Source organism: Dermatophagoides pteronyssinus, unplaced genomic scaffold (assembly GCF_027571235.1).
Source record: "Dermatophagoides pteronyssinus isolate colony J.1.1.1.1 unplaced genomic scaffold, Derpt_VIB-CSIC_2022.12 sq0030, whole genome shotgun sequence".
NCBI lineage: Eukaryota > Metazoa > Arthropoda > Arachnida > Sarcoptiformes > Pyroglyphidae > Dermatophagoides > Dermatophagoides pteronyssinus.
The window spans coordinates 99,977-119,949 of NW_027461554.1; the positions used below are offsets into that span (position 1 = coordinate 99,977).

The 19,973-nt window shown below is 27.7% G+C and overlaps 4 protein-coding genes across 5 annotated transcripts; 3 read left to right on the plus strand and 1 right to left on the minus strand.

The window, feature by feature from the left end:
* The first annotated feature begins 558 nt into the window (after window positions 1-558).
* On the plus strand, window positions 559-2,982 carry LOC113789687 (uncharacterized). The gene is made up of 3 exons (XM_075823524.1): window positions 559-2,282; window positions 2,364-2,647; window positions 2,713-2,982. The coding sequence occupies exons 1-3, from the start codon at window positions 689-691 to the stop codon at window positions 2,953-2,955; spliced, it is 2,121 nt and encodes a 706-aa protein (XP_075679639.1). The 5' UTR covers window positions 559-688; the 3' UTR covers window positions 2,956-2,982.
* A 629-nt stretch (window positions 2,983-3,611) lies between these two features.
* On the plus strand, window positions 3,612-11,178 carry LOC113789779 (uncharacterized). The gene is made up of 7 exons (XM_027339359.2): window positions 3,612-4,321; window positions 4,383-4,556; window positions 4,616-4,681; window positions 4,738-7,848; window positions 7,920-9,010; window positions 9,077-9,278; window positions 9,347-11,178. Exons 1-7 carry the CDS (start codon window positions 3,958-3,960, stop codon window positions 9,973-9,975), a joined length of 5,637 nt encoding a protein of 1,878 aa, XP_027195160.2. The 5' UTR covers window positions 3,612-3,957; the 3' UTR covers window positions 9,976-11,178.
* Window positions 10,927-13,042, minus strand: Idh3g (Isocitrate dehydrogenase (NAD(+)) 3 non-catalytic subunit gamma). 2 transcript variants are annotated; one of them, XM_075823537.1, is made up of 6 exons: window positions 13,025-13,042; window positions 12,607-12,830; window positions 12,382-12,542; window positions 11,770-12,313; window positions 11,564-11,710; window positions 10,927-11,504 (listed from the first exon to the last, which is right to left on the minus strand). In XM_075823537.1, the coding sequence occupies exons 2-6, from the start codon at window positions 12,712-12,714 to the stop codon at window positions 11,238-11,240; spliced, it is 1,227 nt and encodes a 408-aa protein (XP_075679652.1). In that variant the 5' UTR covers window positions 12,715-12,830; window positions 13,025-13,042; the 3' UTR covers window positions 10,927-11,237. The 2 variants fall into 2 exon arrangements, with proteins under 2 accessions (XP_075679652.1, XP_027195161.1); XM_027339360.2 differs by lacking the exon at window positions 13,025-13,042 and having other exon boundaries at window positions 12,607-13,007.
* A 4,500-nt stretch (window positions 13,043-17,542) lies between these two features.
* LOC113789784 (uncharacterized) lies at window positions 17,543-19,332 on the plus strand. The gene is made up of 2 exons (XM_027339363.2): window positions 17,543-18,283; window positions 18,472-19,332. Exons 1-2 carry the CDS (start codon window positions 17,752-17,754, stop codon window positions 18,903-18,905), a joined length of 966 nt encoding a protein of 321 aa, XP_027195164.2. The 5' UTR covers window positions 17,543-17,751; the 3' UTR covers window positions 18,906-19,332.
* The last annotated feature ends 641 nt before the right edge of the window (window positions 19,333-19,973 follow it).

The window sequence follows — 19,973 nt, forward strand, 5'->3', positions numbered from 1 at the left end:
TATTTTTGGTTTTTGTTCCTGGTTTGTTCTTCAAAGTGCATCCGTACGAATATTGTTTTTGCTTTCTGCTTATTTTCAAGAATTGTAAAATAATTAATGAAATGATTATCAATCAATTGATTTGATAATATCTTTTGATTTATTCATTTCAATTAATAATCTTCATGATCATTAAAAGAAAACTATGATGATGATTTTTAATCATCAAAACTACAACAACAACAACAAAATCCCCAAACCAACTGATTTTAACTGTTTTCAAAGAATTTTTATCAACCAAAAAAATAACAGCAACAACAATAAAAACAACAAAACGAAAGAATCTAATTATCATTTTTCAATGTAACAAACCATAATAAAAAGACATGTTTTGTTTTCTATATTAGAAATTGCAATAAATAAATAAAAATTCTCGATGATTTTTCATTTTATTGTCATTTATCATTCATCATCATCATTTTTTTTTTTGAAAAATGATGATAATAATAAGTTAAAGAAAAACAAAAATAGGAAATATTTAATGTTAAACAACATACTAAAAAAAATCACACACAGGCAATGTTGTTTTTTTTCGTGAAAAAAATATAATATTTGATTCCTTGTTATGTTATCATCATTATCAAACGACAATTACAATTTTGTTTAACTGGAAAACTCTTTCATTTTTTTTTGTGTATGTAAACCATAAATGTACTTAAAAATCATTGAAAATTCTGTTGATTGTTTTTTTTTCATTGAAAATTCTTCAAGAATCTTTGTATCAACAAAAAAAAAAAATCAAAAATCAAAAATGATAAAAATTTTACGAAAATATTGGCGTTTATTATTATCAATATTTATATTATTATATTTAACATTATTTACAATTATTTATTTATTAAATGATTATCATTTAAAATATAAATTTTTTGCTGATAATTATCTATCAATAATATCATCATCATCATCATCAAATGTTCAGATCAATAATAATAATCAAACATGTCATTTACCTATCAATCAATTCAAACCATTTGATTCAACAATTATAAAATATTTAGAATGGCGTCCAAAACATATTCATTGTGAACAGGATAAAATTTTTCAACCATTAACATATATAAAAAATGGTTGGCTTAAACAAAATAATTCAAAATATAATTGTGAATATCAATTTATATCTAAACATCCAAATAATGATCTTATTGCTATTTATAGCAGTAAAAAAATGCTTGACATTCAAATGGGTTTAAAATTATCAACTATGAATGAAAATTATATACTTGTTGAATGTTGTTGTTATCCGAATGGTAATTATTATGAAAATCTACATTTTTGGTATAATCCACAAATCAAAAATGATAATAATAATGTCATTGATGATGATGATGATGACAATATTATCAACAAAAATAATTTTAATGAAAAATCATCAACAATGACTGAACAAAATATATCGGTATTAATATTAGTCATTGAATCATTGTCACGTTTAAATTATTTACGTTATCTAAATCAAACAAAAAATATATTAGAAAATAATTATGGTAATATTTATTATCTAAATGGATTGAATAAAATTGCTGATAATTCATTTCCAAATATGGTACCATTATTAACCGGTAAACGTGTTTATTATGGTGAATTGAAAAATGAAAATTATGGACCATATGATGATTGGCCATTTATATGGAAACAATTTCAACAAAAAGGTTATCAAACAGCATTGGTTGAAGATTATCCAAAATTTGCATTATTTAATTATGGTTCAAAAGGTTTTATTAATAATCCACCAACAGATTTTTATCCACGACCATTTTGGTTACGATTATTTGAAGAATTTGATGGTATTCAACAAAAAATAGAACCGTTTGATTTAAATCCTTGTTATAAATATCGTACACCTAAATTGGATATATTTCTTGATCAAACTAAACATTTTATTGAAAGATGTACAGAAAATTCAATACCATATTTTGGTTTCTTTTTCTACATTGAATTAACACATAATGATTTCAATTCGGCACAAACAATTGATTCACATTTAGCAAAATTTTTTCAACAATCACAACATTTACTTAATAATACAATTATTATGTTTATGGGTGATCATGGTAATCGTTTTGGTTCGGTATTACAAACACAGATTGGTCGTATTGAAGAACGAATGCCATTATTTTCTATTCGTTTACCAGAACAATTGTCTAGAAAATATCCGAATCTTTCGAAATTTCTTGATATGAATCGATCAAGGTTAGCTACATGGCTTGATGTCAATCAAATGCTCAATGATATTCTCAATGGTATGATAGAAAAAAAACAAAATTTGATTTGTAAATAATTTCAATATTTGTTTGTTTTTCTCTTTTTTGCACTTATATTAGCCAACTATACAAGTATTCATAACAATGACGATAATGGCCAACAAATTAATTCAATACGAACACATTATTCACCTTGGCGTGAAATAATTCCCATTACACGTAATTGTACAACAGCATTAATACCCGATCTTTATTGTGCATGTGATTCTCGTATTAAATTGGATTTAAATTCAACATTAGTGATTGATGCATCCAATGCATTAGTCGATCATATTAATCATATACTTAATGAATATCGTTCCGTTTGTCGATTACTAGTGCTTAATCAGATACATTTAGCTGAGGTAAATATCTAATCTATCTTTTATTTACAGTATTTTACAATCGTTTTTTTTTTTGTTAAATCAAGCAAATTCTACCAAGTTCAGCAACCGTACATTATCGTAATTTTCGACAACAGATTGAATTAACCATAATGGTCGAACCATCAAAAGGTTTGTTTCGTAGTCGTTTATATCGTACAGCAAATGATCCAAATCATTGGATTGTTGAAAGTGGACAAATTACACGTATCAATAAATATGGTCAACAATCATCTTGTATAACGCAACGTGATCTTAAACCATTCTGTTATTGTTATTATTTTATTTGATAAATTAAATAAAATTATTATTTTTTTTTTTTTTTTGAAAAATTTATTAACAATTCAAAACAACAGATGTCCTTAAAGTCGATATATCTTAAAAAAAAACATTTACCACTACCATTATGGTAGATATATTCAACATAAAACAATACCACTTTCTTTCATTTTTACCAAACAAACAAAGAAACAATACAACTACAATTCGAACGCATGCTCAATAATGACAATATTGATTTCACACTATTTCGATGCTCGTTGGCATGTGTATGTTATCTATCTTTTTTATCCCTCTCTCTCTCTCTCTCTCTCTCTCTTTCTCGTTGTTGTTGATGTTTTTTTTCTTCTTCTTGAAAAACGCATTGGCATTGAGAATTTAAGTAAAATTATTTAGTAAAAATAAGAATTTATAACAAAAAGATTAATTCGATAAATTCTATATCAAAAAAAATTCATTAATTATTTTCATTAATAGATAAATCTTAAATTCTTTATTTTCTTTCCATTCTTTTAATTTTTCAATATATTTTGGTTGTGATTTTTAATTGCTTACCTGGTTTTATGTTTTTATTTATTGGTTTGTCGTTTTAAAACATAGACATTCAATCCGGGTGTTTTTTTTTGATTTTCATCATTGAAAAAAATTCATTTTAGATTCTGTATAAAAGAAAAATCAATTCATTCATTTTTTTTTGTTTGTGTTATTTTATCATCAAATCAAATATCATAATCGATTGATTCGAATTAAGTTTTTAAAAATGTGATTTCATCGTAATTTTTTTCGCTGATGTTGTTGTGATTATTCTCATTTTCATCATGATATTGTTTTTATGATGATTCCAAAGATAATGATAATGTTGAAAATAAAAATATAGCTATGATTTAATCATTTAAAAATATGCATTTATGTTATTTGTAGTAATTATTTTTGCATCTGTCCATTGTCATACATAATGATCATCGATTTTTCTTCATAAATATTCTCTCTTTCCTCGACACTGATCTATTATAATGGGGAATCCAGTTAAATTATGTTCATCTAATTCAATCCCTATTTCATCAGCTACATCCACAACATCATCATCATCATCAATTAATGATAATCATAATAATAATGAAATGAATCAAAACGATCTAAATTCATCATCATCATCGATGACGACAACAACCAATATGAATAATATAAAATTAATACAATCATCGATGAAAAAAATTCATCTCAATCAATCGAATATTAATTTAATTAATCTTGAGGATGATGATGATAATGATGATGATGATAATAATAATAAAACAAATGATTCAATAAATTTTATTGGAAAAACATGGAACGATTTGAACTTTGATAAATTACTTAATGATAATGATGATGATGGTAAATTTATGATTGAATTTTTTTTTGTTCAATAATAAATAATATTTTCAAAAATTTTTAGCTCAAATTGATGATAATTTTCTTAGTAACAAACGTATTGCAAGTGATTGTACAAAATTACCAATTGAAGATGTCGATTTATTTGGTCGTGGACCAGATTCTGAACCATTATTTACAGTAAAATGTAAAGCATGTAATCGTTTGATAAAAGCCAGTGCTTTTCGTCGTCATATTGGTTTGTATTATGTTTTTTCTTTTGTGTTTCAAAACGTTTAATTTGTGTTTTCCATATAGAAATAAGACATCCACATATGATTCCCAATGTACCACCGTCGTCAGCGGATGATAACAATGATTCAAGTAAGAATTGAATTAAATCATTCGATTAATTTATTAAAATCTGATTTTTTTTATAGATTTAATCAATGGTTTTAGTCAATTTTCTTCGAAAAATTTAACGTCAACTAACTCTGATTTAATGTTCAATAATAATGAAAATTGGATAAAAAATGGTGATATTATGTCACAAACGAATGCAAATATAACGACGACTGCCAATACCAATACTTTAACTACCGGTTCTATGCATGCAAAGATAAATCAATCATTTATTCAAATAAACGGTCTACATAATGGTAAATTAAATTCAAATCTTACAAAATCGATAAATAAACAACAACAGAGTGGAAATAAAAATATACGACGTGTACAACAAATTTCTAATAAACAATCTGTAGATGATGATGATGATGATGATGATGTTATTGAAATTACCAATGATATAAACGTTCCACAATCAACATTCACATCGTCATCATCATCATCATCATCGTCATCATTATCATCAAAATCATTTGGTGGTGAAATAGAATTTCTTGGGCCAGTTAATTCATCTAATAATAAAACAACGACATCGACACTTCGTCGAAAAAATCATTCAAATAATAATTCAAAACAACAATCATCAATGTTTTGGTCGCCGACAGCATCAAATGTAATCAATTCTGGTAATGGTAATGCTGTTGCTGTATCTGGTAATGGTGGAAGTAATTTTACAGTTATCAAAGGTGTTTATTGTGGTGGTAATCTAGCAAGTGGAAATCAAGTTTTACCTGTATCCGCTTTACATAAATCAAATGGTAATCAAACAAATATTGTTAATGCAGAAATGGAACAATCACAACAACAATTATCCGGTACGACAGGTCAAAATGTATTGAAATTTCATGAAATTCTTGTACGATCATCATCATCGCCATCATCATCTAATCAATCGACCACAACAACAACAATATCTAAATCTAAAGATGTAAATTCTATATTACGAACATCAACATCAAAACGTACAGCATCGGAATTATTATCATCGTGTGGAAATATTCCCGGAAATATTGTTGCAAAAAAATCTAAACCAAATAATAAAGCAACAAGTACAACGAAAACGGTAGCAATCACTGCGGCAACTACTACTAGTGCTGGTGGTCAACAGCAACAAGTAATCATGGTACCAACATCAATGTTATCATCAATTACAAAACAAATGGTTACTAATAATGAAACATTAACATCATCACAAATGAATGGATTACACCAACAATCACAGATTCTCAATAATGAATTCAATATGAATACGAATGGTAACATTATTAACAACAATACAACCACCATATCAATTACAACAAATTGTTCAACAACAACAACATCAGTATCCAAAATGAGATCGCAACCACCATCACCAATGTTGATGCCACCACCACCTAGTCCAGTAGTACCAAAGAAACGTTCAATTGTTTTATGTAAAAATCGTGAATATGATCCGGATCAACATTGTGGTGTACAATTAGCCAATATGGAAAGACCATGTACACGATCATTAACATGTCGATCTCATATGATCTCATTACGACGTAATGTATCTGGTCGATCAAAACCGTTTGATGAATTATTAAGTGAATATAAACGTGAACGTGGTATGAAAGAACGTCGTGAACGTAAACCAAGAAATAAATCCAAAACAACAATAACAACATCATTATCAAATGATGAAATTACTTTACATCAACAACAACAACAATTATCAACAAATGGAACAATACCATTAAGCAATGCAATAAAACGTTCATTACAAGCAAAAATTTCAAACAATTCAAAATTATCTAAAACAAATGTGATTCATAAAGATATTAAACGTATTAGTAATAATGATCAAAGAAGTTTATTATTACAACAACGATCAACAAAATATAAAGTGATAAAGAATATAAATTTACGATTATTTTCACCAATATCAATTAATAATAATAATAATATTCTTGATCGATTTCAATTTATACGCACATTATTTAAATCGATTGAATATCCATGTTTAAAAGAAAATATTATTATTGATCCATGTTTAGATGCAGCAAGTAAACTACAACGTTTATTACATTATAAAGAATTATTGGCAAGAAAAATACAGAAAAAAGCCATTGCAAAAGAATCACGTAAAAATAAGATCTTATTAAGTGAATCGATTGAGAAAGGATCAATTCATCATTACCGTCGACTACGACGACGACGACTGCAACACCAACACCAACAACAGCATCAGACGGAAACAATGGCCGGATTCGTATTTATTGATCATTATCCACGTCCAGCTGCTGTACAATCATCATATAAAAATCAAGATTTTCCAATCTATTTTACAACTGATTCAAGTAAAAAACTTAAATTGAATTCAACGATTGATCCATATAATCATCCATTAGTAGCTGGTATTGCAATGAATCCATATGATAATTCGAGAACAAAATTTTCCAATTTCATGAAAATAATGTCAAAAGATTTGTCACAACATTTAAAACATTCATCGCCAGCAAAAACATCAGACAAATCAATAGTCAACTCCGGATCTGGCATTAATTCATCATCAATAGTATTGGCAAATCGACAATTAAATGCTGTGCCATCAAAAATATCTGGAAAATTTTACAAAGAAAGTGGCGTTACATTATTGAAACAAACAGCGGCTACAACCACATCATCACCATCAATCACTAATTCTAATTCTCAACAATCGATTGCGACTGCAAAATTAGTTAATAATAATGTTGATAATATTCAACAATCAACAAATATCAAGATTAAACGTGAAGGTATAACCATATTAAAACCAACGAAAACATCTAAATCGGCCAATATTGTTAAAAATATTAAAGATTCTGGTATTACAATGTTGAAACGATCATTATCAACAACAACAACAGCAGCAACTAAACCGATAAATCGATCAATATCATCTCAACAACAGCATCCTGTCGCTCCATCGTTCGGTATGATACAGCAACAATCAAAATCAATCACCGATAATACAGCGAATAAATCATTATTGAAATCGACGAAAACATTGTTGACGATGAGTAACAATACTGTTTCACCAACAACGATATCGCCACAGACAAAAATCTTGAATTCAAAGGATCAATCAACATCTTCGTTGATGATGACAACAACAGCCACAACATCATTGTTGAAAATGAATGGTACTTATTTTCAAATGAAAAATTTTTAAATTTTAAAATAATTAAATTTCTTTTTTTTTCTCAACAAACAGATTCCAAATGTAAAAAATCAAAACGAACAAGCAATCAAATGATGAATGAATCATCATCGACAAATAATATTGGATCAATTCAAACATTAACGATAACGGATCCGGCAAAAATTTCATTGATTGATAATAAAAATGTTTCGATCAATAATAATTCGCAGCAACAAATTTCAACATTGAATCAAACAAATGTTAATAAATCAACGGTAACTATATCACCAAAACCTAAAACTGCCAAAATTCGTTTTGCCAAAATGATGGGACCAAATATTTCCATTGCTGCAGCATCAACAACATCAAACAATTTGAATGATCAGATGACCATAGGAGGAATGAAAACATTTTCAATGTCTTTTACAAATGATGAATCTCAGCGATCAGAACTACCACCGCAGCAGCAACAACAACAATTATTTAATAGAATATCGACACCATCGACGAGTGGAATTCGTAGCGAAAAAGATATAATTGAAAATATTAAAGCTGATCTTATCAATAGCTATGAAAATCGTGATATAATAACAACGAAAACATCAATGAATCGTTCTTCAATTGATTATATGTCAATACAGAATGTAAATTTTGATACTGATACGCAGAATGTTCCGGATTATATTGTGGATTTGATTGATGAATTGGAACAAACACCTAAAACACCACAACCATCACTACAATCACAAACTACTTTGAATCGATCAGCCGAACAACAACAATCGATAAAAATAAATCAATTACCTAATGGTGTACAACACGTAATCTATCAGACAATCAATAATCAAAATTCTGTGTCGAACAATAATAACTTATTTTCACTTACCATGGAACAAAAAGGACAGCAACAAAATAAACGTAAAATTGAACAGACAGCAATGAATGCGAATACAGCCGGTAATCTTACATCGGTAGCTTTTGTATCGAAATCAAATACCACAACAACAAATGTGTCACAAAAGCCGCCAAATCTAACAAAGGCACGTGCAAATTCACGTACGGTTAATAAAGCTGTTACGATGGCTAAATCAGCAACAGGTGCACAACAACAGGCTAGTTTACCACAAAATTTTACTATTACAAATTCGGCTGGAATTTTGAATGTAAGTTCCAAATTGTTGACTTTATCTGACTTTGATTATTAACTTTTTTTAAATTTTTATAAACAGAAAACAAATACTACAAGCATAATTAATCATCAGATGAATAAATTGAAGTCTATAGATCATATAGATAATAATAATGTTACGACGACAGTTAAACCACCGAAATTTACTGCCATATTGAATGGAATGAATTCGGAACATCATGGACAAATTATCTGTAATCCAGAAACATTGAAAACATTAAATAGTGTTATCAATAGTGCTGGTAATTTTCTTGTTATCCGATTATTCATTATCAATATTTCTAATCTTATGTGTTTTACTTTACAATAGCATTTAGACAAGCTGCAAGTAATGCCATTGCAAGTGGTACAACTACCGCTTCAGCTAAAATCAATGCAACAGGATCGAATGAAAAATCTATTATTGTACCATTGACATTTACCACTGGTCAACAACAACAACAAGCTTCTAATCAACAATCATATCAAACAATACAGATTCAGCCAGGTAAAACTGGTTTAAATACAATTACCACACAACAACAACAACAGGTCGCAACATCATTGTCATCAACGGGTAATAATCTTACACATTTACAAACAATAAATTCAGTATCAACATCATTACCATCATCATCATCTTCTTCATCAGCATCATCATCATCATCAACAACAACAACAACATCGATGACATCAAATGGTCAACAACAATTTACAACCATTCCTTTGGCTACAATACAAGGCAATGGCCAAACATTTTTATTACCATTTTCATCAATAAATCCTGTTCAAAATATTTATATACTTCATCAATCAACACCATCAACAACGACAACATCAACGATTGATACCCAACATCATACTTTATCATCATCATCAACGACAACAACAACAAACATAAATCGATTAACAAATTCATTGGTCAACAATATTACTACTGGTAGTAATAGTAAAAAATAATGGTCAACATTCTTAAAAATACACACACACACACACACATGGTTGCATATCAATGAATTTATTAGCATGAAAATGTGAATTGAAACAAAACAAAACAAAAAAATTGAGCTTTGCACACAATAACATGAACCCATTCTTTACCGCATTGCCACAATCCAATTTTCAATAATTAATCATAGTGAACAATTTTCCTAATTATATATTGTTTAAATATTACCTAAAAAATCATTCATTGCATGAATTACAATACAAGTTGATTAGGAAAATTAGTGATATATTTGTATTACACTTTCCGATGATTCAAAAAAAAAAAATCCAAACTGTTTGATCTTTATGGCCATGAATGATTGTCATTATTATTAAGATGAAATTTTTTTTTTTGACACTTTATTTTCTCGGTTCTTTCCTTTTATGTAATAATTTAATTATTCATTGATTTTAAATTTGATTTTTTTTCTTTGCTTTGTAACGGGGATAAATCATTTGAATTCGTAATTCATTCATATTTGTAATTGATAAGTGTATGTGTGATTTTTTTTTTTAAAAATTATTATTTATGTTTAAATTTAAATTAAATTTGGTGGTTTGTGAATTAAAATAATATTAATTTAAAAAAAAAAATTAAGGTCATCAATATTTTCATGTTGACATTGCCATTTATAATGGTATGATGATGATATGTAAATAAATCACATAGATCACATTGATTTATTCAACGATACTTTATCATCATAAGATATAATCAAAACTATAGCAGCTGACAGACAGACAAACAAACAAGCACGGGTCATTATTAATTAATTCTGAAATTAACCTTGATTATTTTTTTTGGGGGGGGGGAAATCGATTTATTCATTGCCTTCAGTCTTAATTTAAAATAAACAGACTTTTAATTAATATTAATATTTCATAATTTTTTGGCAAAACAAAAAAAAAATTTTTGGAAGAATCTTTGATTGATTGAGCCCATTCGTTTTTATTCCATTTGATTTTATTTTATTTAAAAATTTTGATTCTAACAATGAAATTGTATTGAAAACTTATATTTGTACAAGTAATAATTTGAATAATTAATTGTTTTGTTTGTTTGTTTGTTTTTTCAGTCAGTCTGTAAACAAATCAAAAGTGAAAAGATGTTAAGGACGAATATTCAGTGTGTGTATGTGTGTATGTTTATATTGGCCATAAATCAGGTGAATTGAATTCAATCAATTCTCGAATCACCATCATCATATTGATATATTATTATTATTATCAATATATTAACCTCGAGCTTGATAGGCTTTGATTTTGGTTTGTGAATTAACTTCATCAATAATAAAATTAACAACATCGGATGTTTTGGCATTACCACCCATATCTAATGTATGTAATTTTTCAATATTGATTGCTTTATAAATAGCATCACGAACAATATCAGCACAGGATTCTAATTGAAGATAATCCAATAGGTCAACTGATGCATTCAACATTGCAATTGGATTGGCTACATTTTTACCGGCAACTTTTTTACCGGTATTACGTGTACCCTGTTGATTAATTATATTTGCGAATGAAATTTGAAAAAACAACCTTAATTTTTACATACAGTTTCAAAAACAGCATGGGTGGGACCATAATTTCGTCCGGATGTAATACCTGGACCACCAACTAATCCACAGGCAATATTTGTCAATATATTTCCATAAAGATTAGGCAATAATAATACATCAAATTGATTTGGATTGGATACCAACTATATAATGGAAACAAAAAGAGTAAAGTGATATTTGATGCCGAATAAAAAAAACAAACCTGCATTGAACAATTATCGATAATCATATTATTGAATTCAATATCTGGATATTCTTTAGCGATTTCCGTACAAACTTTCAAGAATAAACCATCTGCCATTTTCATAATATTAGCTTTATGTACGCATGTTAATTTTTTACGATTATGTGAACGTGCATAATCAAATGCATAACGAGCAACTTGTTCAGTCTTTTCTCTTGTAACAATCTTCAAACTTTCAACAACACCATCAACACTTTCATGTTCTAAACATGAATATTCACCTTCAGTATTTTGTCGTATCAATATAATATCAATATCCTTATGACGTGTTTTAATACCCGGATTTGATTTACAATGTACAACATTGACAAATAAATTCAATCGTAATCGTAGTTCAACATTACGTGATAGAAAATACTTTGAATGTTCACGTGTTTCAATATTTCCTTTAATTGCAGCACCATTACGTAGAATTGAAGTGATTGCTTCAATCATATTTTCCGGATCTTCATTATGTGAATCAAGTTGTACTTCTTCAAAATCAACAGGAAAACCACCCACTCTGTAATGATCAAATATAATTCAAAATTTAAATTTTTTCAATTCAAAATAAAATCAATACAAACTTACTGAAACATTTCACGTACATAACGAACCATTTCGGGTCCAATACCATCACCGGGCAATACTGTTATCATATGACGACCACCATATTTGGCTCGTGTAAAATATTTTTTCGTTTCAGCTTCATTATAAAATGAACGAATTGATTGATTATCTGATTGAATATTCTAGAATGAAATTCAATTTATTTTAATTAATTTGTTAATTCAATTAAAACAAAAAAAAACCTACCTTTTTCATCAAAAACGGTGTACTAGTCATTCGTGTTATATTCATCATATGTGGTGATGATAATAATTTTGTTGCCATTCCGGCTGTATTACCGATCCAGAATGACATTGTTTTTTTTCAAATTTCTTGTTTATTTCAAGAAAACAAAACAATTACCAAATTCACACCGATCGAGCAGAATTATTGTTTTCGTTTTTCGTACAAAAAAAAATCGATTCTGGATTCTATAACAATATATTTCACGAAATAAAAAAATCATAGAATGAAAATAAAAAAAACTCTATATGAAATTGGATCCTTAGTGATGATAATGATAGGTTATTTTGTTTTTATTGTTTTTTTTTTGAACGAAAACGAAAACTAAAAAATACAAACGATCATATTAACACAACACAAAACAAACCGAACGAAAACATACAAAGATCATTGAGGACGGGAGAAATAAAAGAAAGAAAGACATCATAAGGATTCAAGGATATAAAAATAAAAAATACATAGATGATAAACATCTACGGCGACTCGATATTAAATAATAATAATAATGTTTTTTTTTTCCTTTCATTCGTATGTTTTAACCAGAATTTTTTTTCTTTCTTCTATGTTAACTTTTACCCATACACACAACACAGAAACATTGGCACAAATATAATAGATATATTCGAAATTATCAGTATTGCCATCTATCGTTTTGGATTTTAAATGATGATTGAAATTTTTTTTAAATGATAATTTTATTTCCAAAATTTTGCATTAAATTTATCAAGTTTTAAAATCAGAAAAAATAATGAATAATAAAATTGAGGCTAACTAGTGAACTATTTTATTCATTTATTTGATTCAATTTATATAAAATTGATAATAATGATGATGATGATGGTTCAGATAGAGCGATATTTTAAATTTGATCATCAATTTCTTTCACTTTTTATGTCATTACACAATAAAAAATTTTTTTGAATTTAAATTTGTTTACAGTGGTACCTCGGTTAACGACGATGATCGGGACCTGAAAAACCGTCGTTAACCGAAATGTTCGTTAACCGAGGTACGATTTTCCATAGGTTTCAATGGAGAGCGGATAAAATTGATCCGACCTCAGACCTTGATTTCCTATTATCACCTTAAATTCTCGAAAAAAGCCATGTAATCATAATAAACTGATTATTTTTGAATTCGTTCTTATCTACGCTAATCCATAGACTGCATCTGATAACGGAAATCATCACTTATCGATGATAAAAATGAAAAATGTCCCACTTCCCTTAAAAGTTTGCTTCACTGTCATAATTCTTTACCTTTTTTTTCTCAAAAAAGAGTTGCAATATGTTTTTGATTGTCTAACGATGGTCACTAAAGAATCCAAATTCATTTGTTTGAAGATCATCACTAAAGAATCCAAATTCACTAACCAAGCAATGATCACTGAAAAATCCAAATTCACTAGCCAAGCAATGATCACTGAAAAATCTAAATTCACTAGCCAAGCAATAATCACTGAAAAATCCAAATTCACTAGCCAAGCAATGATCACTAAAAAATCCAAATTCACTAGCCAAGCAATGATCACTGAAAAATCCAAATTCACTAGCCAAGCAATGATCACTAAAAAATCCAAATTCACTAGCCAAGCAATGATCACTGAAAAATCTAAATTCACTAGCCAAGCAATAATCACTGAAAAATCCAAATTCACTAGCCAAGCAATGATCACTGAAAAATCCAAATTCACTAGCCAAGCAATGATCACTGAAAAATCTAAATTCACTAGCCAAGCAATAATCACTGAAAAATCTAAATTCACTAGCCAAGCAATAATCACTGAAAAATCTAAATTCACTAACCAAGCAATAATCACTGAAAAATCCAAATTCACTTGCTTAATGATGGTCACTAACAAATCCAAATTCACTTGCTTAACGATGGTCACTAACAAATCCAAATTCACTTGCTTAACGATGGTCACTAACAAATCCAAATTCACCTGCTTAACGATGGTCACTAACAAATCCAAATTCACTAACCAAGCAATGTTTTCTGACAAATCCGTATTCACTTGTTCACCTATGATCACTAACAAATGTGAATTCACTTGTTTAACCATTCCAACAATGGCCAGTAAAGATTTCAAATTCACTTGTTTATGACGATTCAATTCAAAATGAAATTTTTGCAAATTTTAAATCCATTCAAACCCAGAAAATTGTTTTCTTATTCAAAACCGAAATCTTTCAAAAATGAACCATATTCTCCCATAGCACTTTTTGATAACCAATCGAATTTTATTCCTTGATCGATAAAATTTGTTAAACTTTTCATTCTTTGTTGGACTTGTTTCGTTTATGAATTTGAATTCGTTACTTAGTTGAAATTGTTTAGAAAATGAATTTGGATTTGTTAGTGACCATCGTTAAGCAAGTGAATTTGGATTTTTCAGTGATCATTGCTTGGTTAGTGAATTTGGATTTTTCAGTGATCATTGCTTGGTTAGTGAATTTTGAATCGTTAGTAATCATAGCTGAATAAGGGAATTCAGATTTGTTCAACCAAAAAGAATCATTTTCGGCTAGCGATTATTATATTTGGAACTTGTAATTTTCATGAAATTTCTTGATTGGACATCAATTCTCATAAGTGAAATGTTGTCTTTGTTGAAAAAAATAAAATATTCATAATTAATTATAAGCAAAAAATCAAAAATTTGATTTTTTTTAATCGTCGTTAACCGAAAAAATCATCGTTAACTGAGGTAATTTTTTCTCCTGACCCATCGTCGTTAACCGAAAAATTCGTTAACCGAGGTGTTCGTTAACCGAGGTACCACTGTATATATAAAATCACCCTATAGCCATAAATATAAAAAAATTATCGTCAATTGACATATGAATTGAATTACTTTGGTCATTGATAGATAATAAATAATAGTAATGTCCTTTTTTGTTTGTTTGTTGATATCATTATCTAAAAATATCTATCTAAGATTCTTTATATTCCAATGAATGAATGAATGAATGAATTTTCTCACTTTCAATATATATATATGGATTTCCCATGAGAAATTTATTATCATCATAATCATAATCATCATCATGATGATGGTATTTGGAGTTTCGGAATGAATGGACAAAAAAATCTTTCATTCAAAAAAATTGGTCAAGAAAATGGATCCAATTTCGGAAAAAGGAAAAAAAATTCGGATGATGATGATGATTATTATTGTGGTTTCATTCTATTTTTCTTTAGTGGACAAAAAAGAAAAAAAAAATTTTCTTTTCCGTTTTCTTCTATTTTGATAATTTTTGTTGTTGCTGTTATGGTGGTCGAAATAGCCATATTTATAAGTAATCATCATCATCATTATTATCATCATTTTGACAAATGATGATAGTTGCGTGTGTGTATGCAAAGAAGAAAAAAAAATCTTCAAAGATTTTCAATTAATTGGTAATAAAAATGTTTTTGTCGTTAAAAATCTGATATCGGTTTTTTGGTTAAATGTATAGTCTACCAAAGACATTTCAGTTATGGATTTTTAATGGATTGATCATCATTTAGACGTTTCCTATATCAGTTTATTTATTTATTTATCCAGCAAAAAAAGTGGATTTTTTTTTGTCCAAAATATGAAAAATGAATCATTCGAATAGGAAATGAAATGATATTTCTTATGTAACACATTTTTTTTTTTGTTCATCAGAAAAGCAAAATTATTTTTTCTTTTTTTTTTTTTGACAAACAGATTGGTCATCATCATCATCGTCGTCGTCATTATCAGAATGAAAATGAATTTCCTTTTCATCGTCATCATCATCTTTTTTGATTTGATCCTATCTCTCTTTATTATTACCCTTTATTTATTTGTGAATTCAGTAAACAATTCGATCATCATTATTTGTTCAAAGGAAACAACAACAACAACAACAAAAATCGGGAAGAAATGTCAAACAAAAAATTGTCATTTTTTCTTCAAACAAAATCATTCATCAATCTTTTTTTTTTTTTGTTTGGCTTGATTGTAGTTATCCCCACTTATCTCCTTCAAAAAACAAAAAAAAATATCAAAGCAAAATTGATTTGACCAACATTTGACCGCATTAAGATCCAAAATTGATTAATTAATGAATTAATTATTTGGGATAAGCAGAAAAAGAAAAAAATTCCGAAATAACTTGAACTGTCATTCATTAGTCTTCTTTTCTGATAAAAAGGATTTAAAAAAAACCAGTATTTTTTTCTATAGAAAGAAAAATCTAAAAATCTAAAAGTAAGTTAATGAAAATCGGCAGTTGTTGTTGTTGTTTTTTTGTGACATATCAACAAATAAAAAAACAAAACTATGATGATCTTTATTGATTAGAAACAAATGATTTGCCCTGAAAGTAAATTTTCTTCTAATTTAACTTCAATGTAACCAATATTAAGGGCATATAGAAATTTTTATCAATCTAATCCATAATGATCATCATCATTATGGATTTAATCAAAGAAAAAAAATCATCATTATTATCATCAAAGAGATTTAAAAATGATCAAAATAATTGAATGAAGTGAATGCGCTAAAGAGAAAAAAAGATGACACACAATATTCAGAAATGGATAAATAAAGAGAGAGAAGAAGAAACGGGACCAGAAATGATCTTTTATGGAAAAATCTAGAGAAACTTGTCGCCCAAATTATCTAACACACAGACACACACACACACACACACAGGGGTTAGAAATTAAAAATAAAATCTAATGAAAAATCTATGAATGAATGAATGAAATCGGTGTGTATGAAGAGAGAGAAAATAAATAATTTTTTCTGTGGTTTTTTCTCTGATCATGATTATAAAAATGGGATGTAAATAATGATATTTTCATTTTCTCTCACTCTCTCTCTCATTTAATCATCAATCTCAATTTATTCTCATATACCGTATTGAAACCATTTTGCAAATTTTTTTGGGGATTTCTTTGTTTGTTTGTTTGTTTAGATGGATGGAGAAAAAAAAATCTCTCTGAAATTTTACTTTTTTTTTGGACATAAAAAATCCAAACTCATTGGAATCACAAACAAACAAACATTCATTCATTCAATCATTTGTCCATCAAACTATACGGTGATACCTTCAATAAATATTTGTTGGTATTTTTTTCTGTGAAAGAATGTTAAAAAATTATCACCATCAACAACAACAACAATTGCCAACTTTATCGATAATGATGGCCAAATTTTTAAGATTATTTTTATTATTAACAATATTATTATCGATTATAACATTGGTAAATGGATTACAATCAACAATGTCATCATCAATGGATGATGATAATGATTCAATGACCGATCAAATGAAACAGATGCGTCGTAATGAAGTATCAAAAGCATTATTATTATTGAAAAAACATTCAATTGTTGGTAGTAATGCAAAAATTGTATTGAAAAATAATGGCCGTCATTTATTGGTTGATCCAAGTGAACGAATACGTATTGTATCAAGTCATTTATCAAAAAAATCAACATCATCAACAACATCATCAAAATCTAAATCATTAAAATTGAATAAAAAAGATAATAATAGTAACAAAAGTGAAAAACAACGAATGAAAAAATCTAATCGTAATCATCGAAAATCTTCATCATCGTCAACCACAGCTTCCTCATCATCATTATCCAATTCTAAGGATCAATTAAGCAAGGGTAAGGGAAAATTGTGAATAATTTTTGCCAAAAAAAAATATTAAAAAAATAAAAAACTTAAAAAAAAAAAATAAAAATCATTGAGGTTAGTGTTATTATTCAAATATTTTGGCCAATTATTTATATTAATAGAATAATTTTTCATTTTATTTTTTTTCTACATCTTTTTTCCATTAAAAAATCAAAAGCTTCAAGATCAATACCATCGATTAGTGTTGAAAGTGTACAACGAAACATAATGAGACGAGCATCATCAAAATCACCAACAGTAATTGATTCATTAATGGGACAACATATGTTAAAAGATATAACTGAAATTATAACAACAATTATACGTAATAAACAGGCAAGTTCATTAGTTGAATTAAGTGATTTGATTACTGAAACATTAAATGAACGTTATGGACCACATTGGCATACAATATCGGTAGCAAGTCCAAAAGAATTTCCACAATCAGAATCAACATCATCAAATCATGAAATATTATTAGATACAATATTATCAAATCATAATCAAATTGATTCATTAACACATGTTGCTGTTGATGATCATCAAAAATCAGCTATTTTTTATGTTACATTCGATTTTGGACGTATGTTACGGATATTTATTTTCAAATAAATCAAATTGATCAAATCGAATCAATCGAACTGTGAAATCACTTTGAAATCAATTTGATATATTTGTCATAAATGGGATATAAAACTATTCGATTTCGATTTCATCTATGGCCATTAATATTTTTGTGTCCAATATTAACAAACACATGATCTTTTCACTTGATACACAAATATTGATCTTTGATCTAAATTATTCTTTGAAATGACCACCATAACAAAATCTATTGTTAATTACTTAATTATTTACTGATGATGATGATAATGATGTTTGCTCATTTCTCGTTATTGTTTTTGTTTGTTGTTTACTGTTTTTTTTCATACTTTTCATAAAAAAAAAAAAATTTTATATTCATTCTCTTTTGTTTCATTGTCTTAATTATTCATTTCTTTTTTTGCTCTCTGTAGTACTCTCTGTATTCATTCCATGTAATAGTTGAATAAAAAAAAATCTTACAATTTCATTTTTTTTCAAATATGAAAATTCGATCAAATCAATTTCAAACTAGTCGAACAAACAAACAAACAAACAAGAAAGAATTCATAATTTATGAATGAAAAAAACATTTTCAAAACTTTTCCAATGTTTAATTATAGAATTTATTATAAACGACATTATTTTTTTCAGTCCCCGACTTGTAAATCTATGGTATGGAAATAATGATGATTATCATTAGAATGTCAACAACAACAAAAATTTTTTGCACTTACATTTACATCTTTCATATTGGCACACATATTTGAATTTCAAGTACATTTCAATTACCAGGCAACAGGAAAATCAGATTTGACAGCAGCATCAGCTAACCAAGGATAATGATAAAGGATGGGTATCAAAATGCCTCAAGATGGCGTTATCCAGTGTGTAGGGTAAATTCTATTCTGTTACAAATCAAAATTTAATGAAATTCTGGCAAATCAAGCAAAAAAATCGCTAAATAAATAAACATTTGATCAGTGTGCGTGTGTGTGTGCGGTAGATTTGAACCAACCAACCAACCAAGATTCTGTTCAATTTCAATTATCGATCGGTTGACACATATATTGTATATTCATTGGCCAAAAAGAAAAT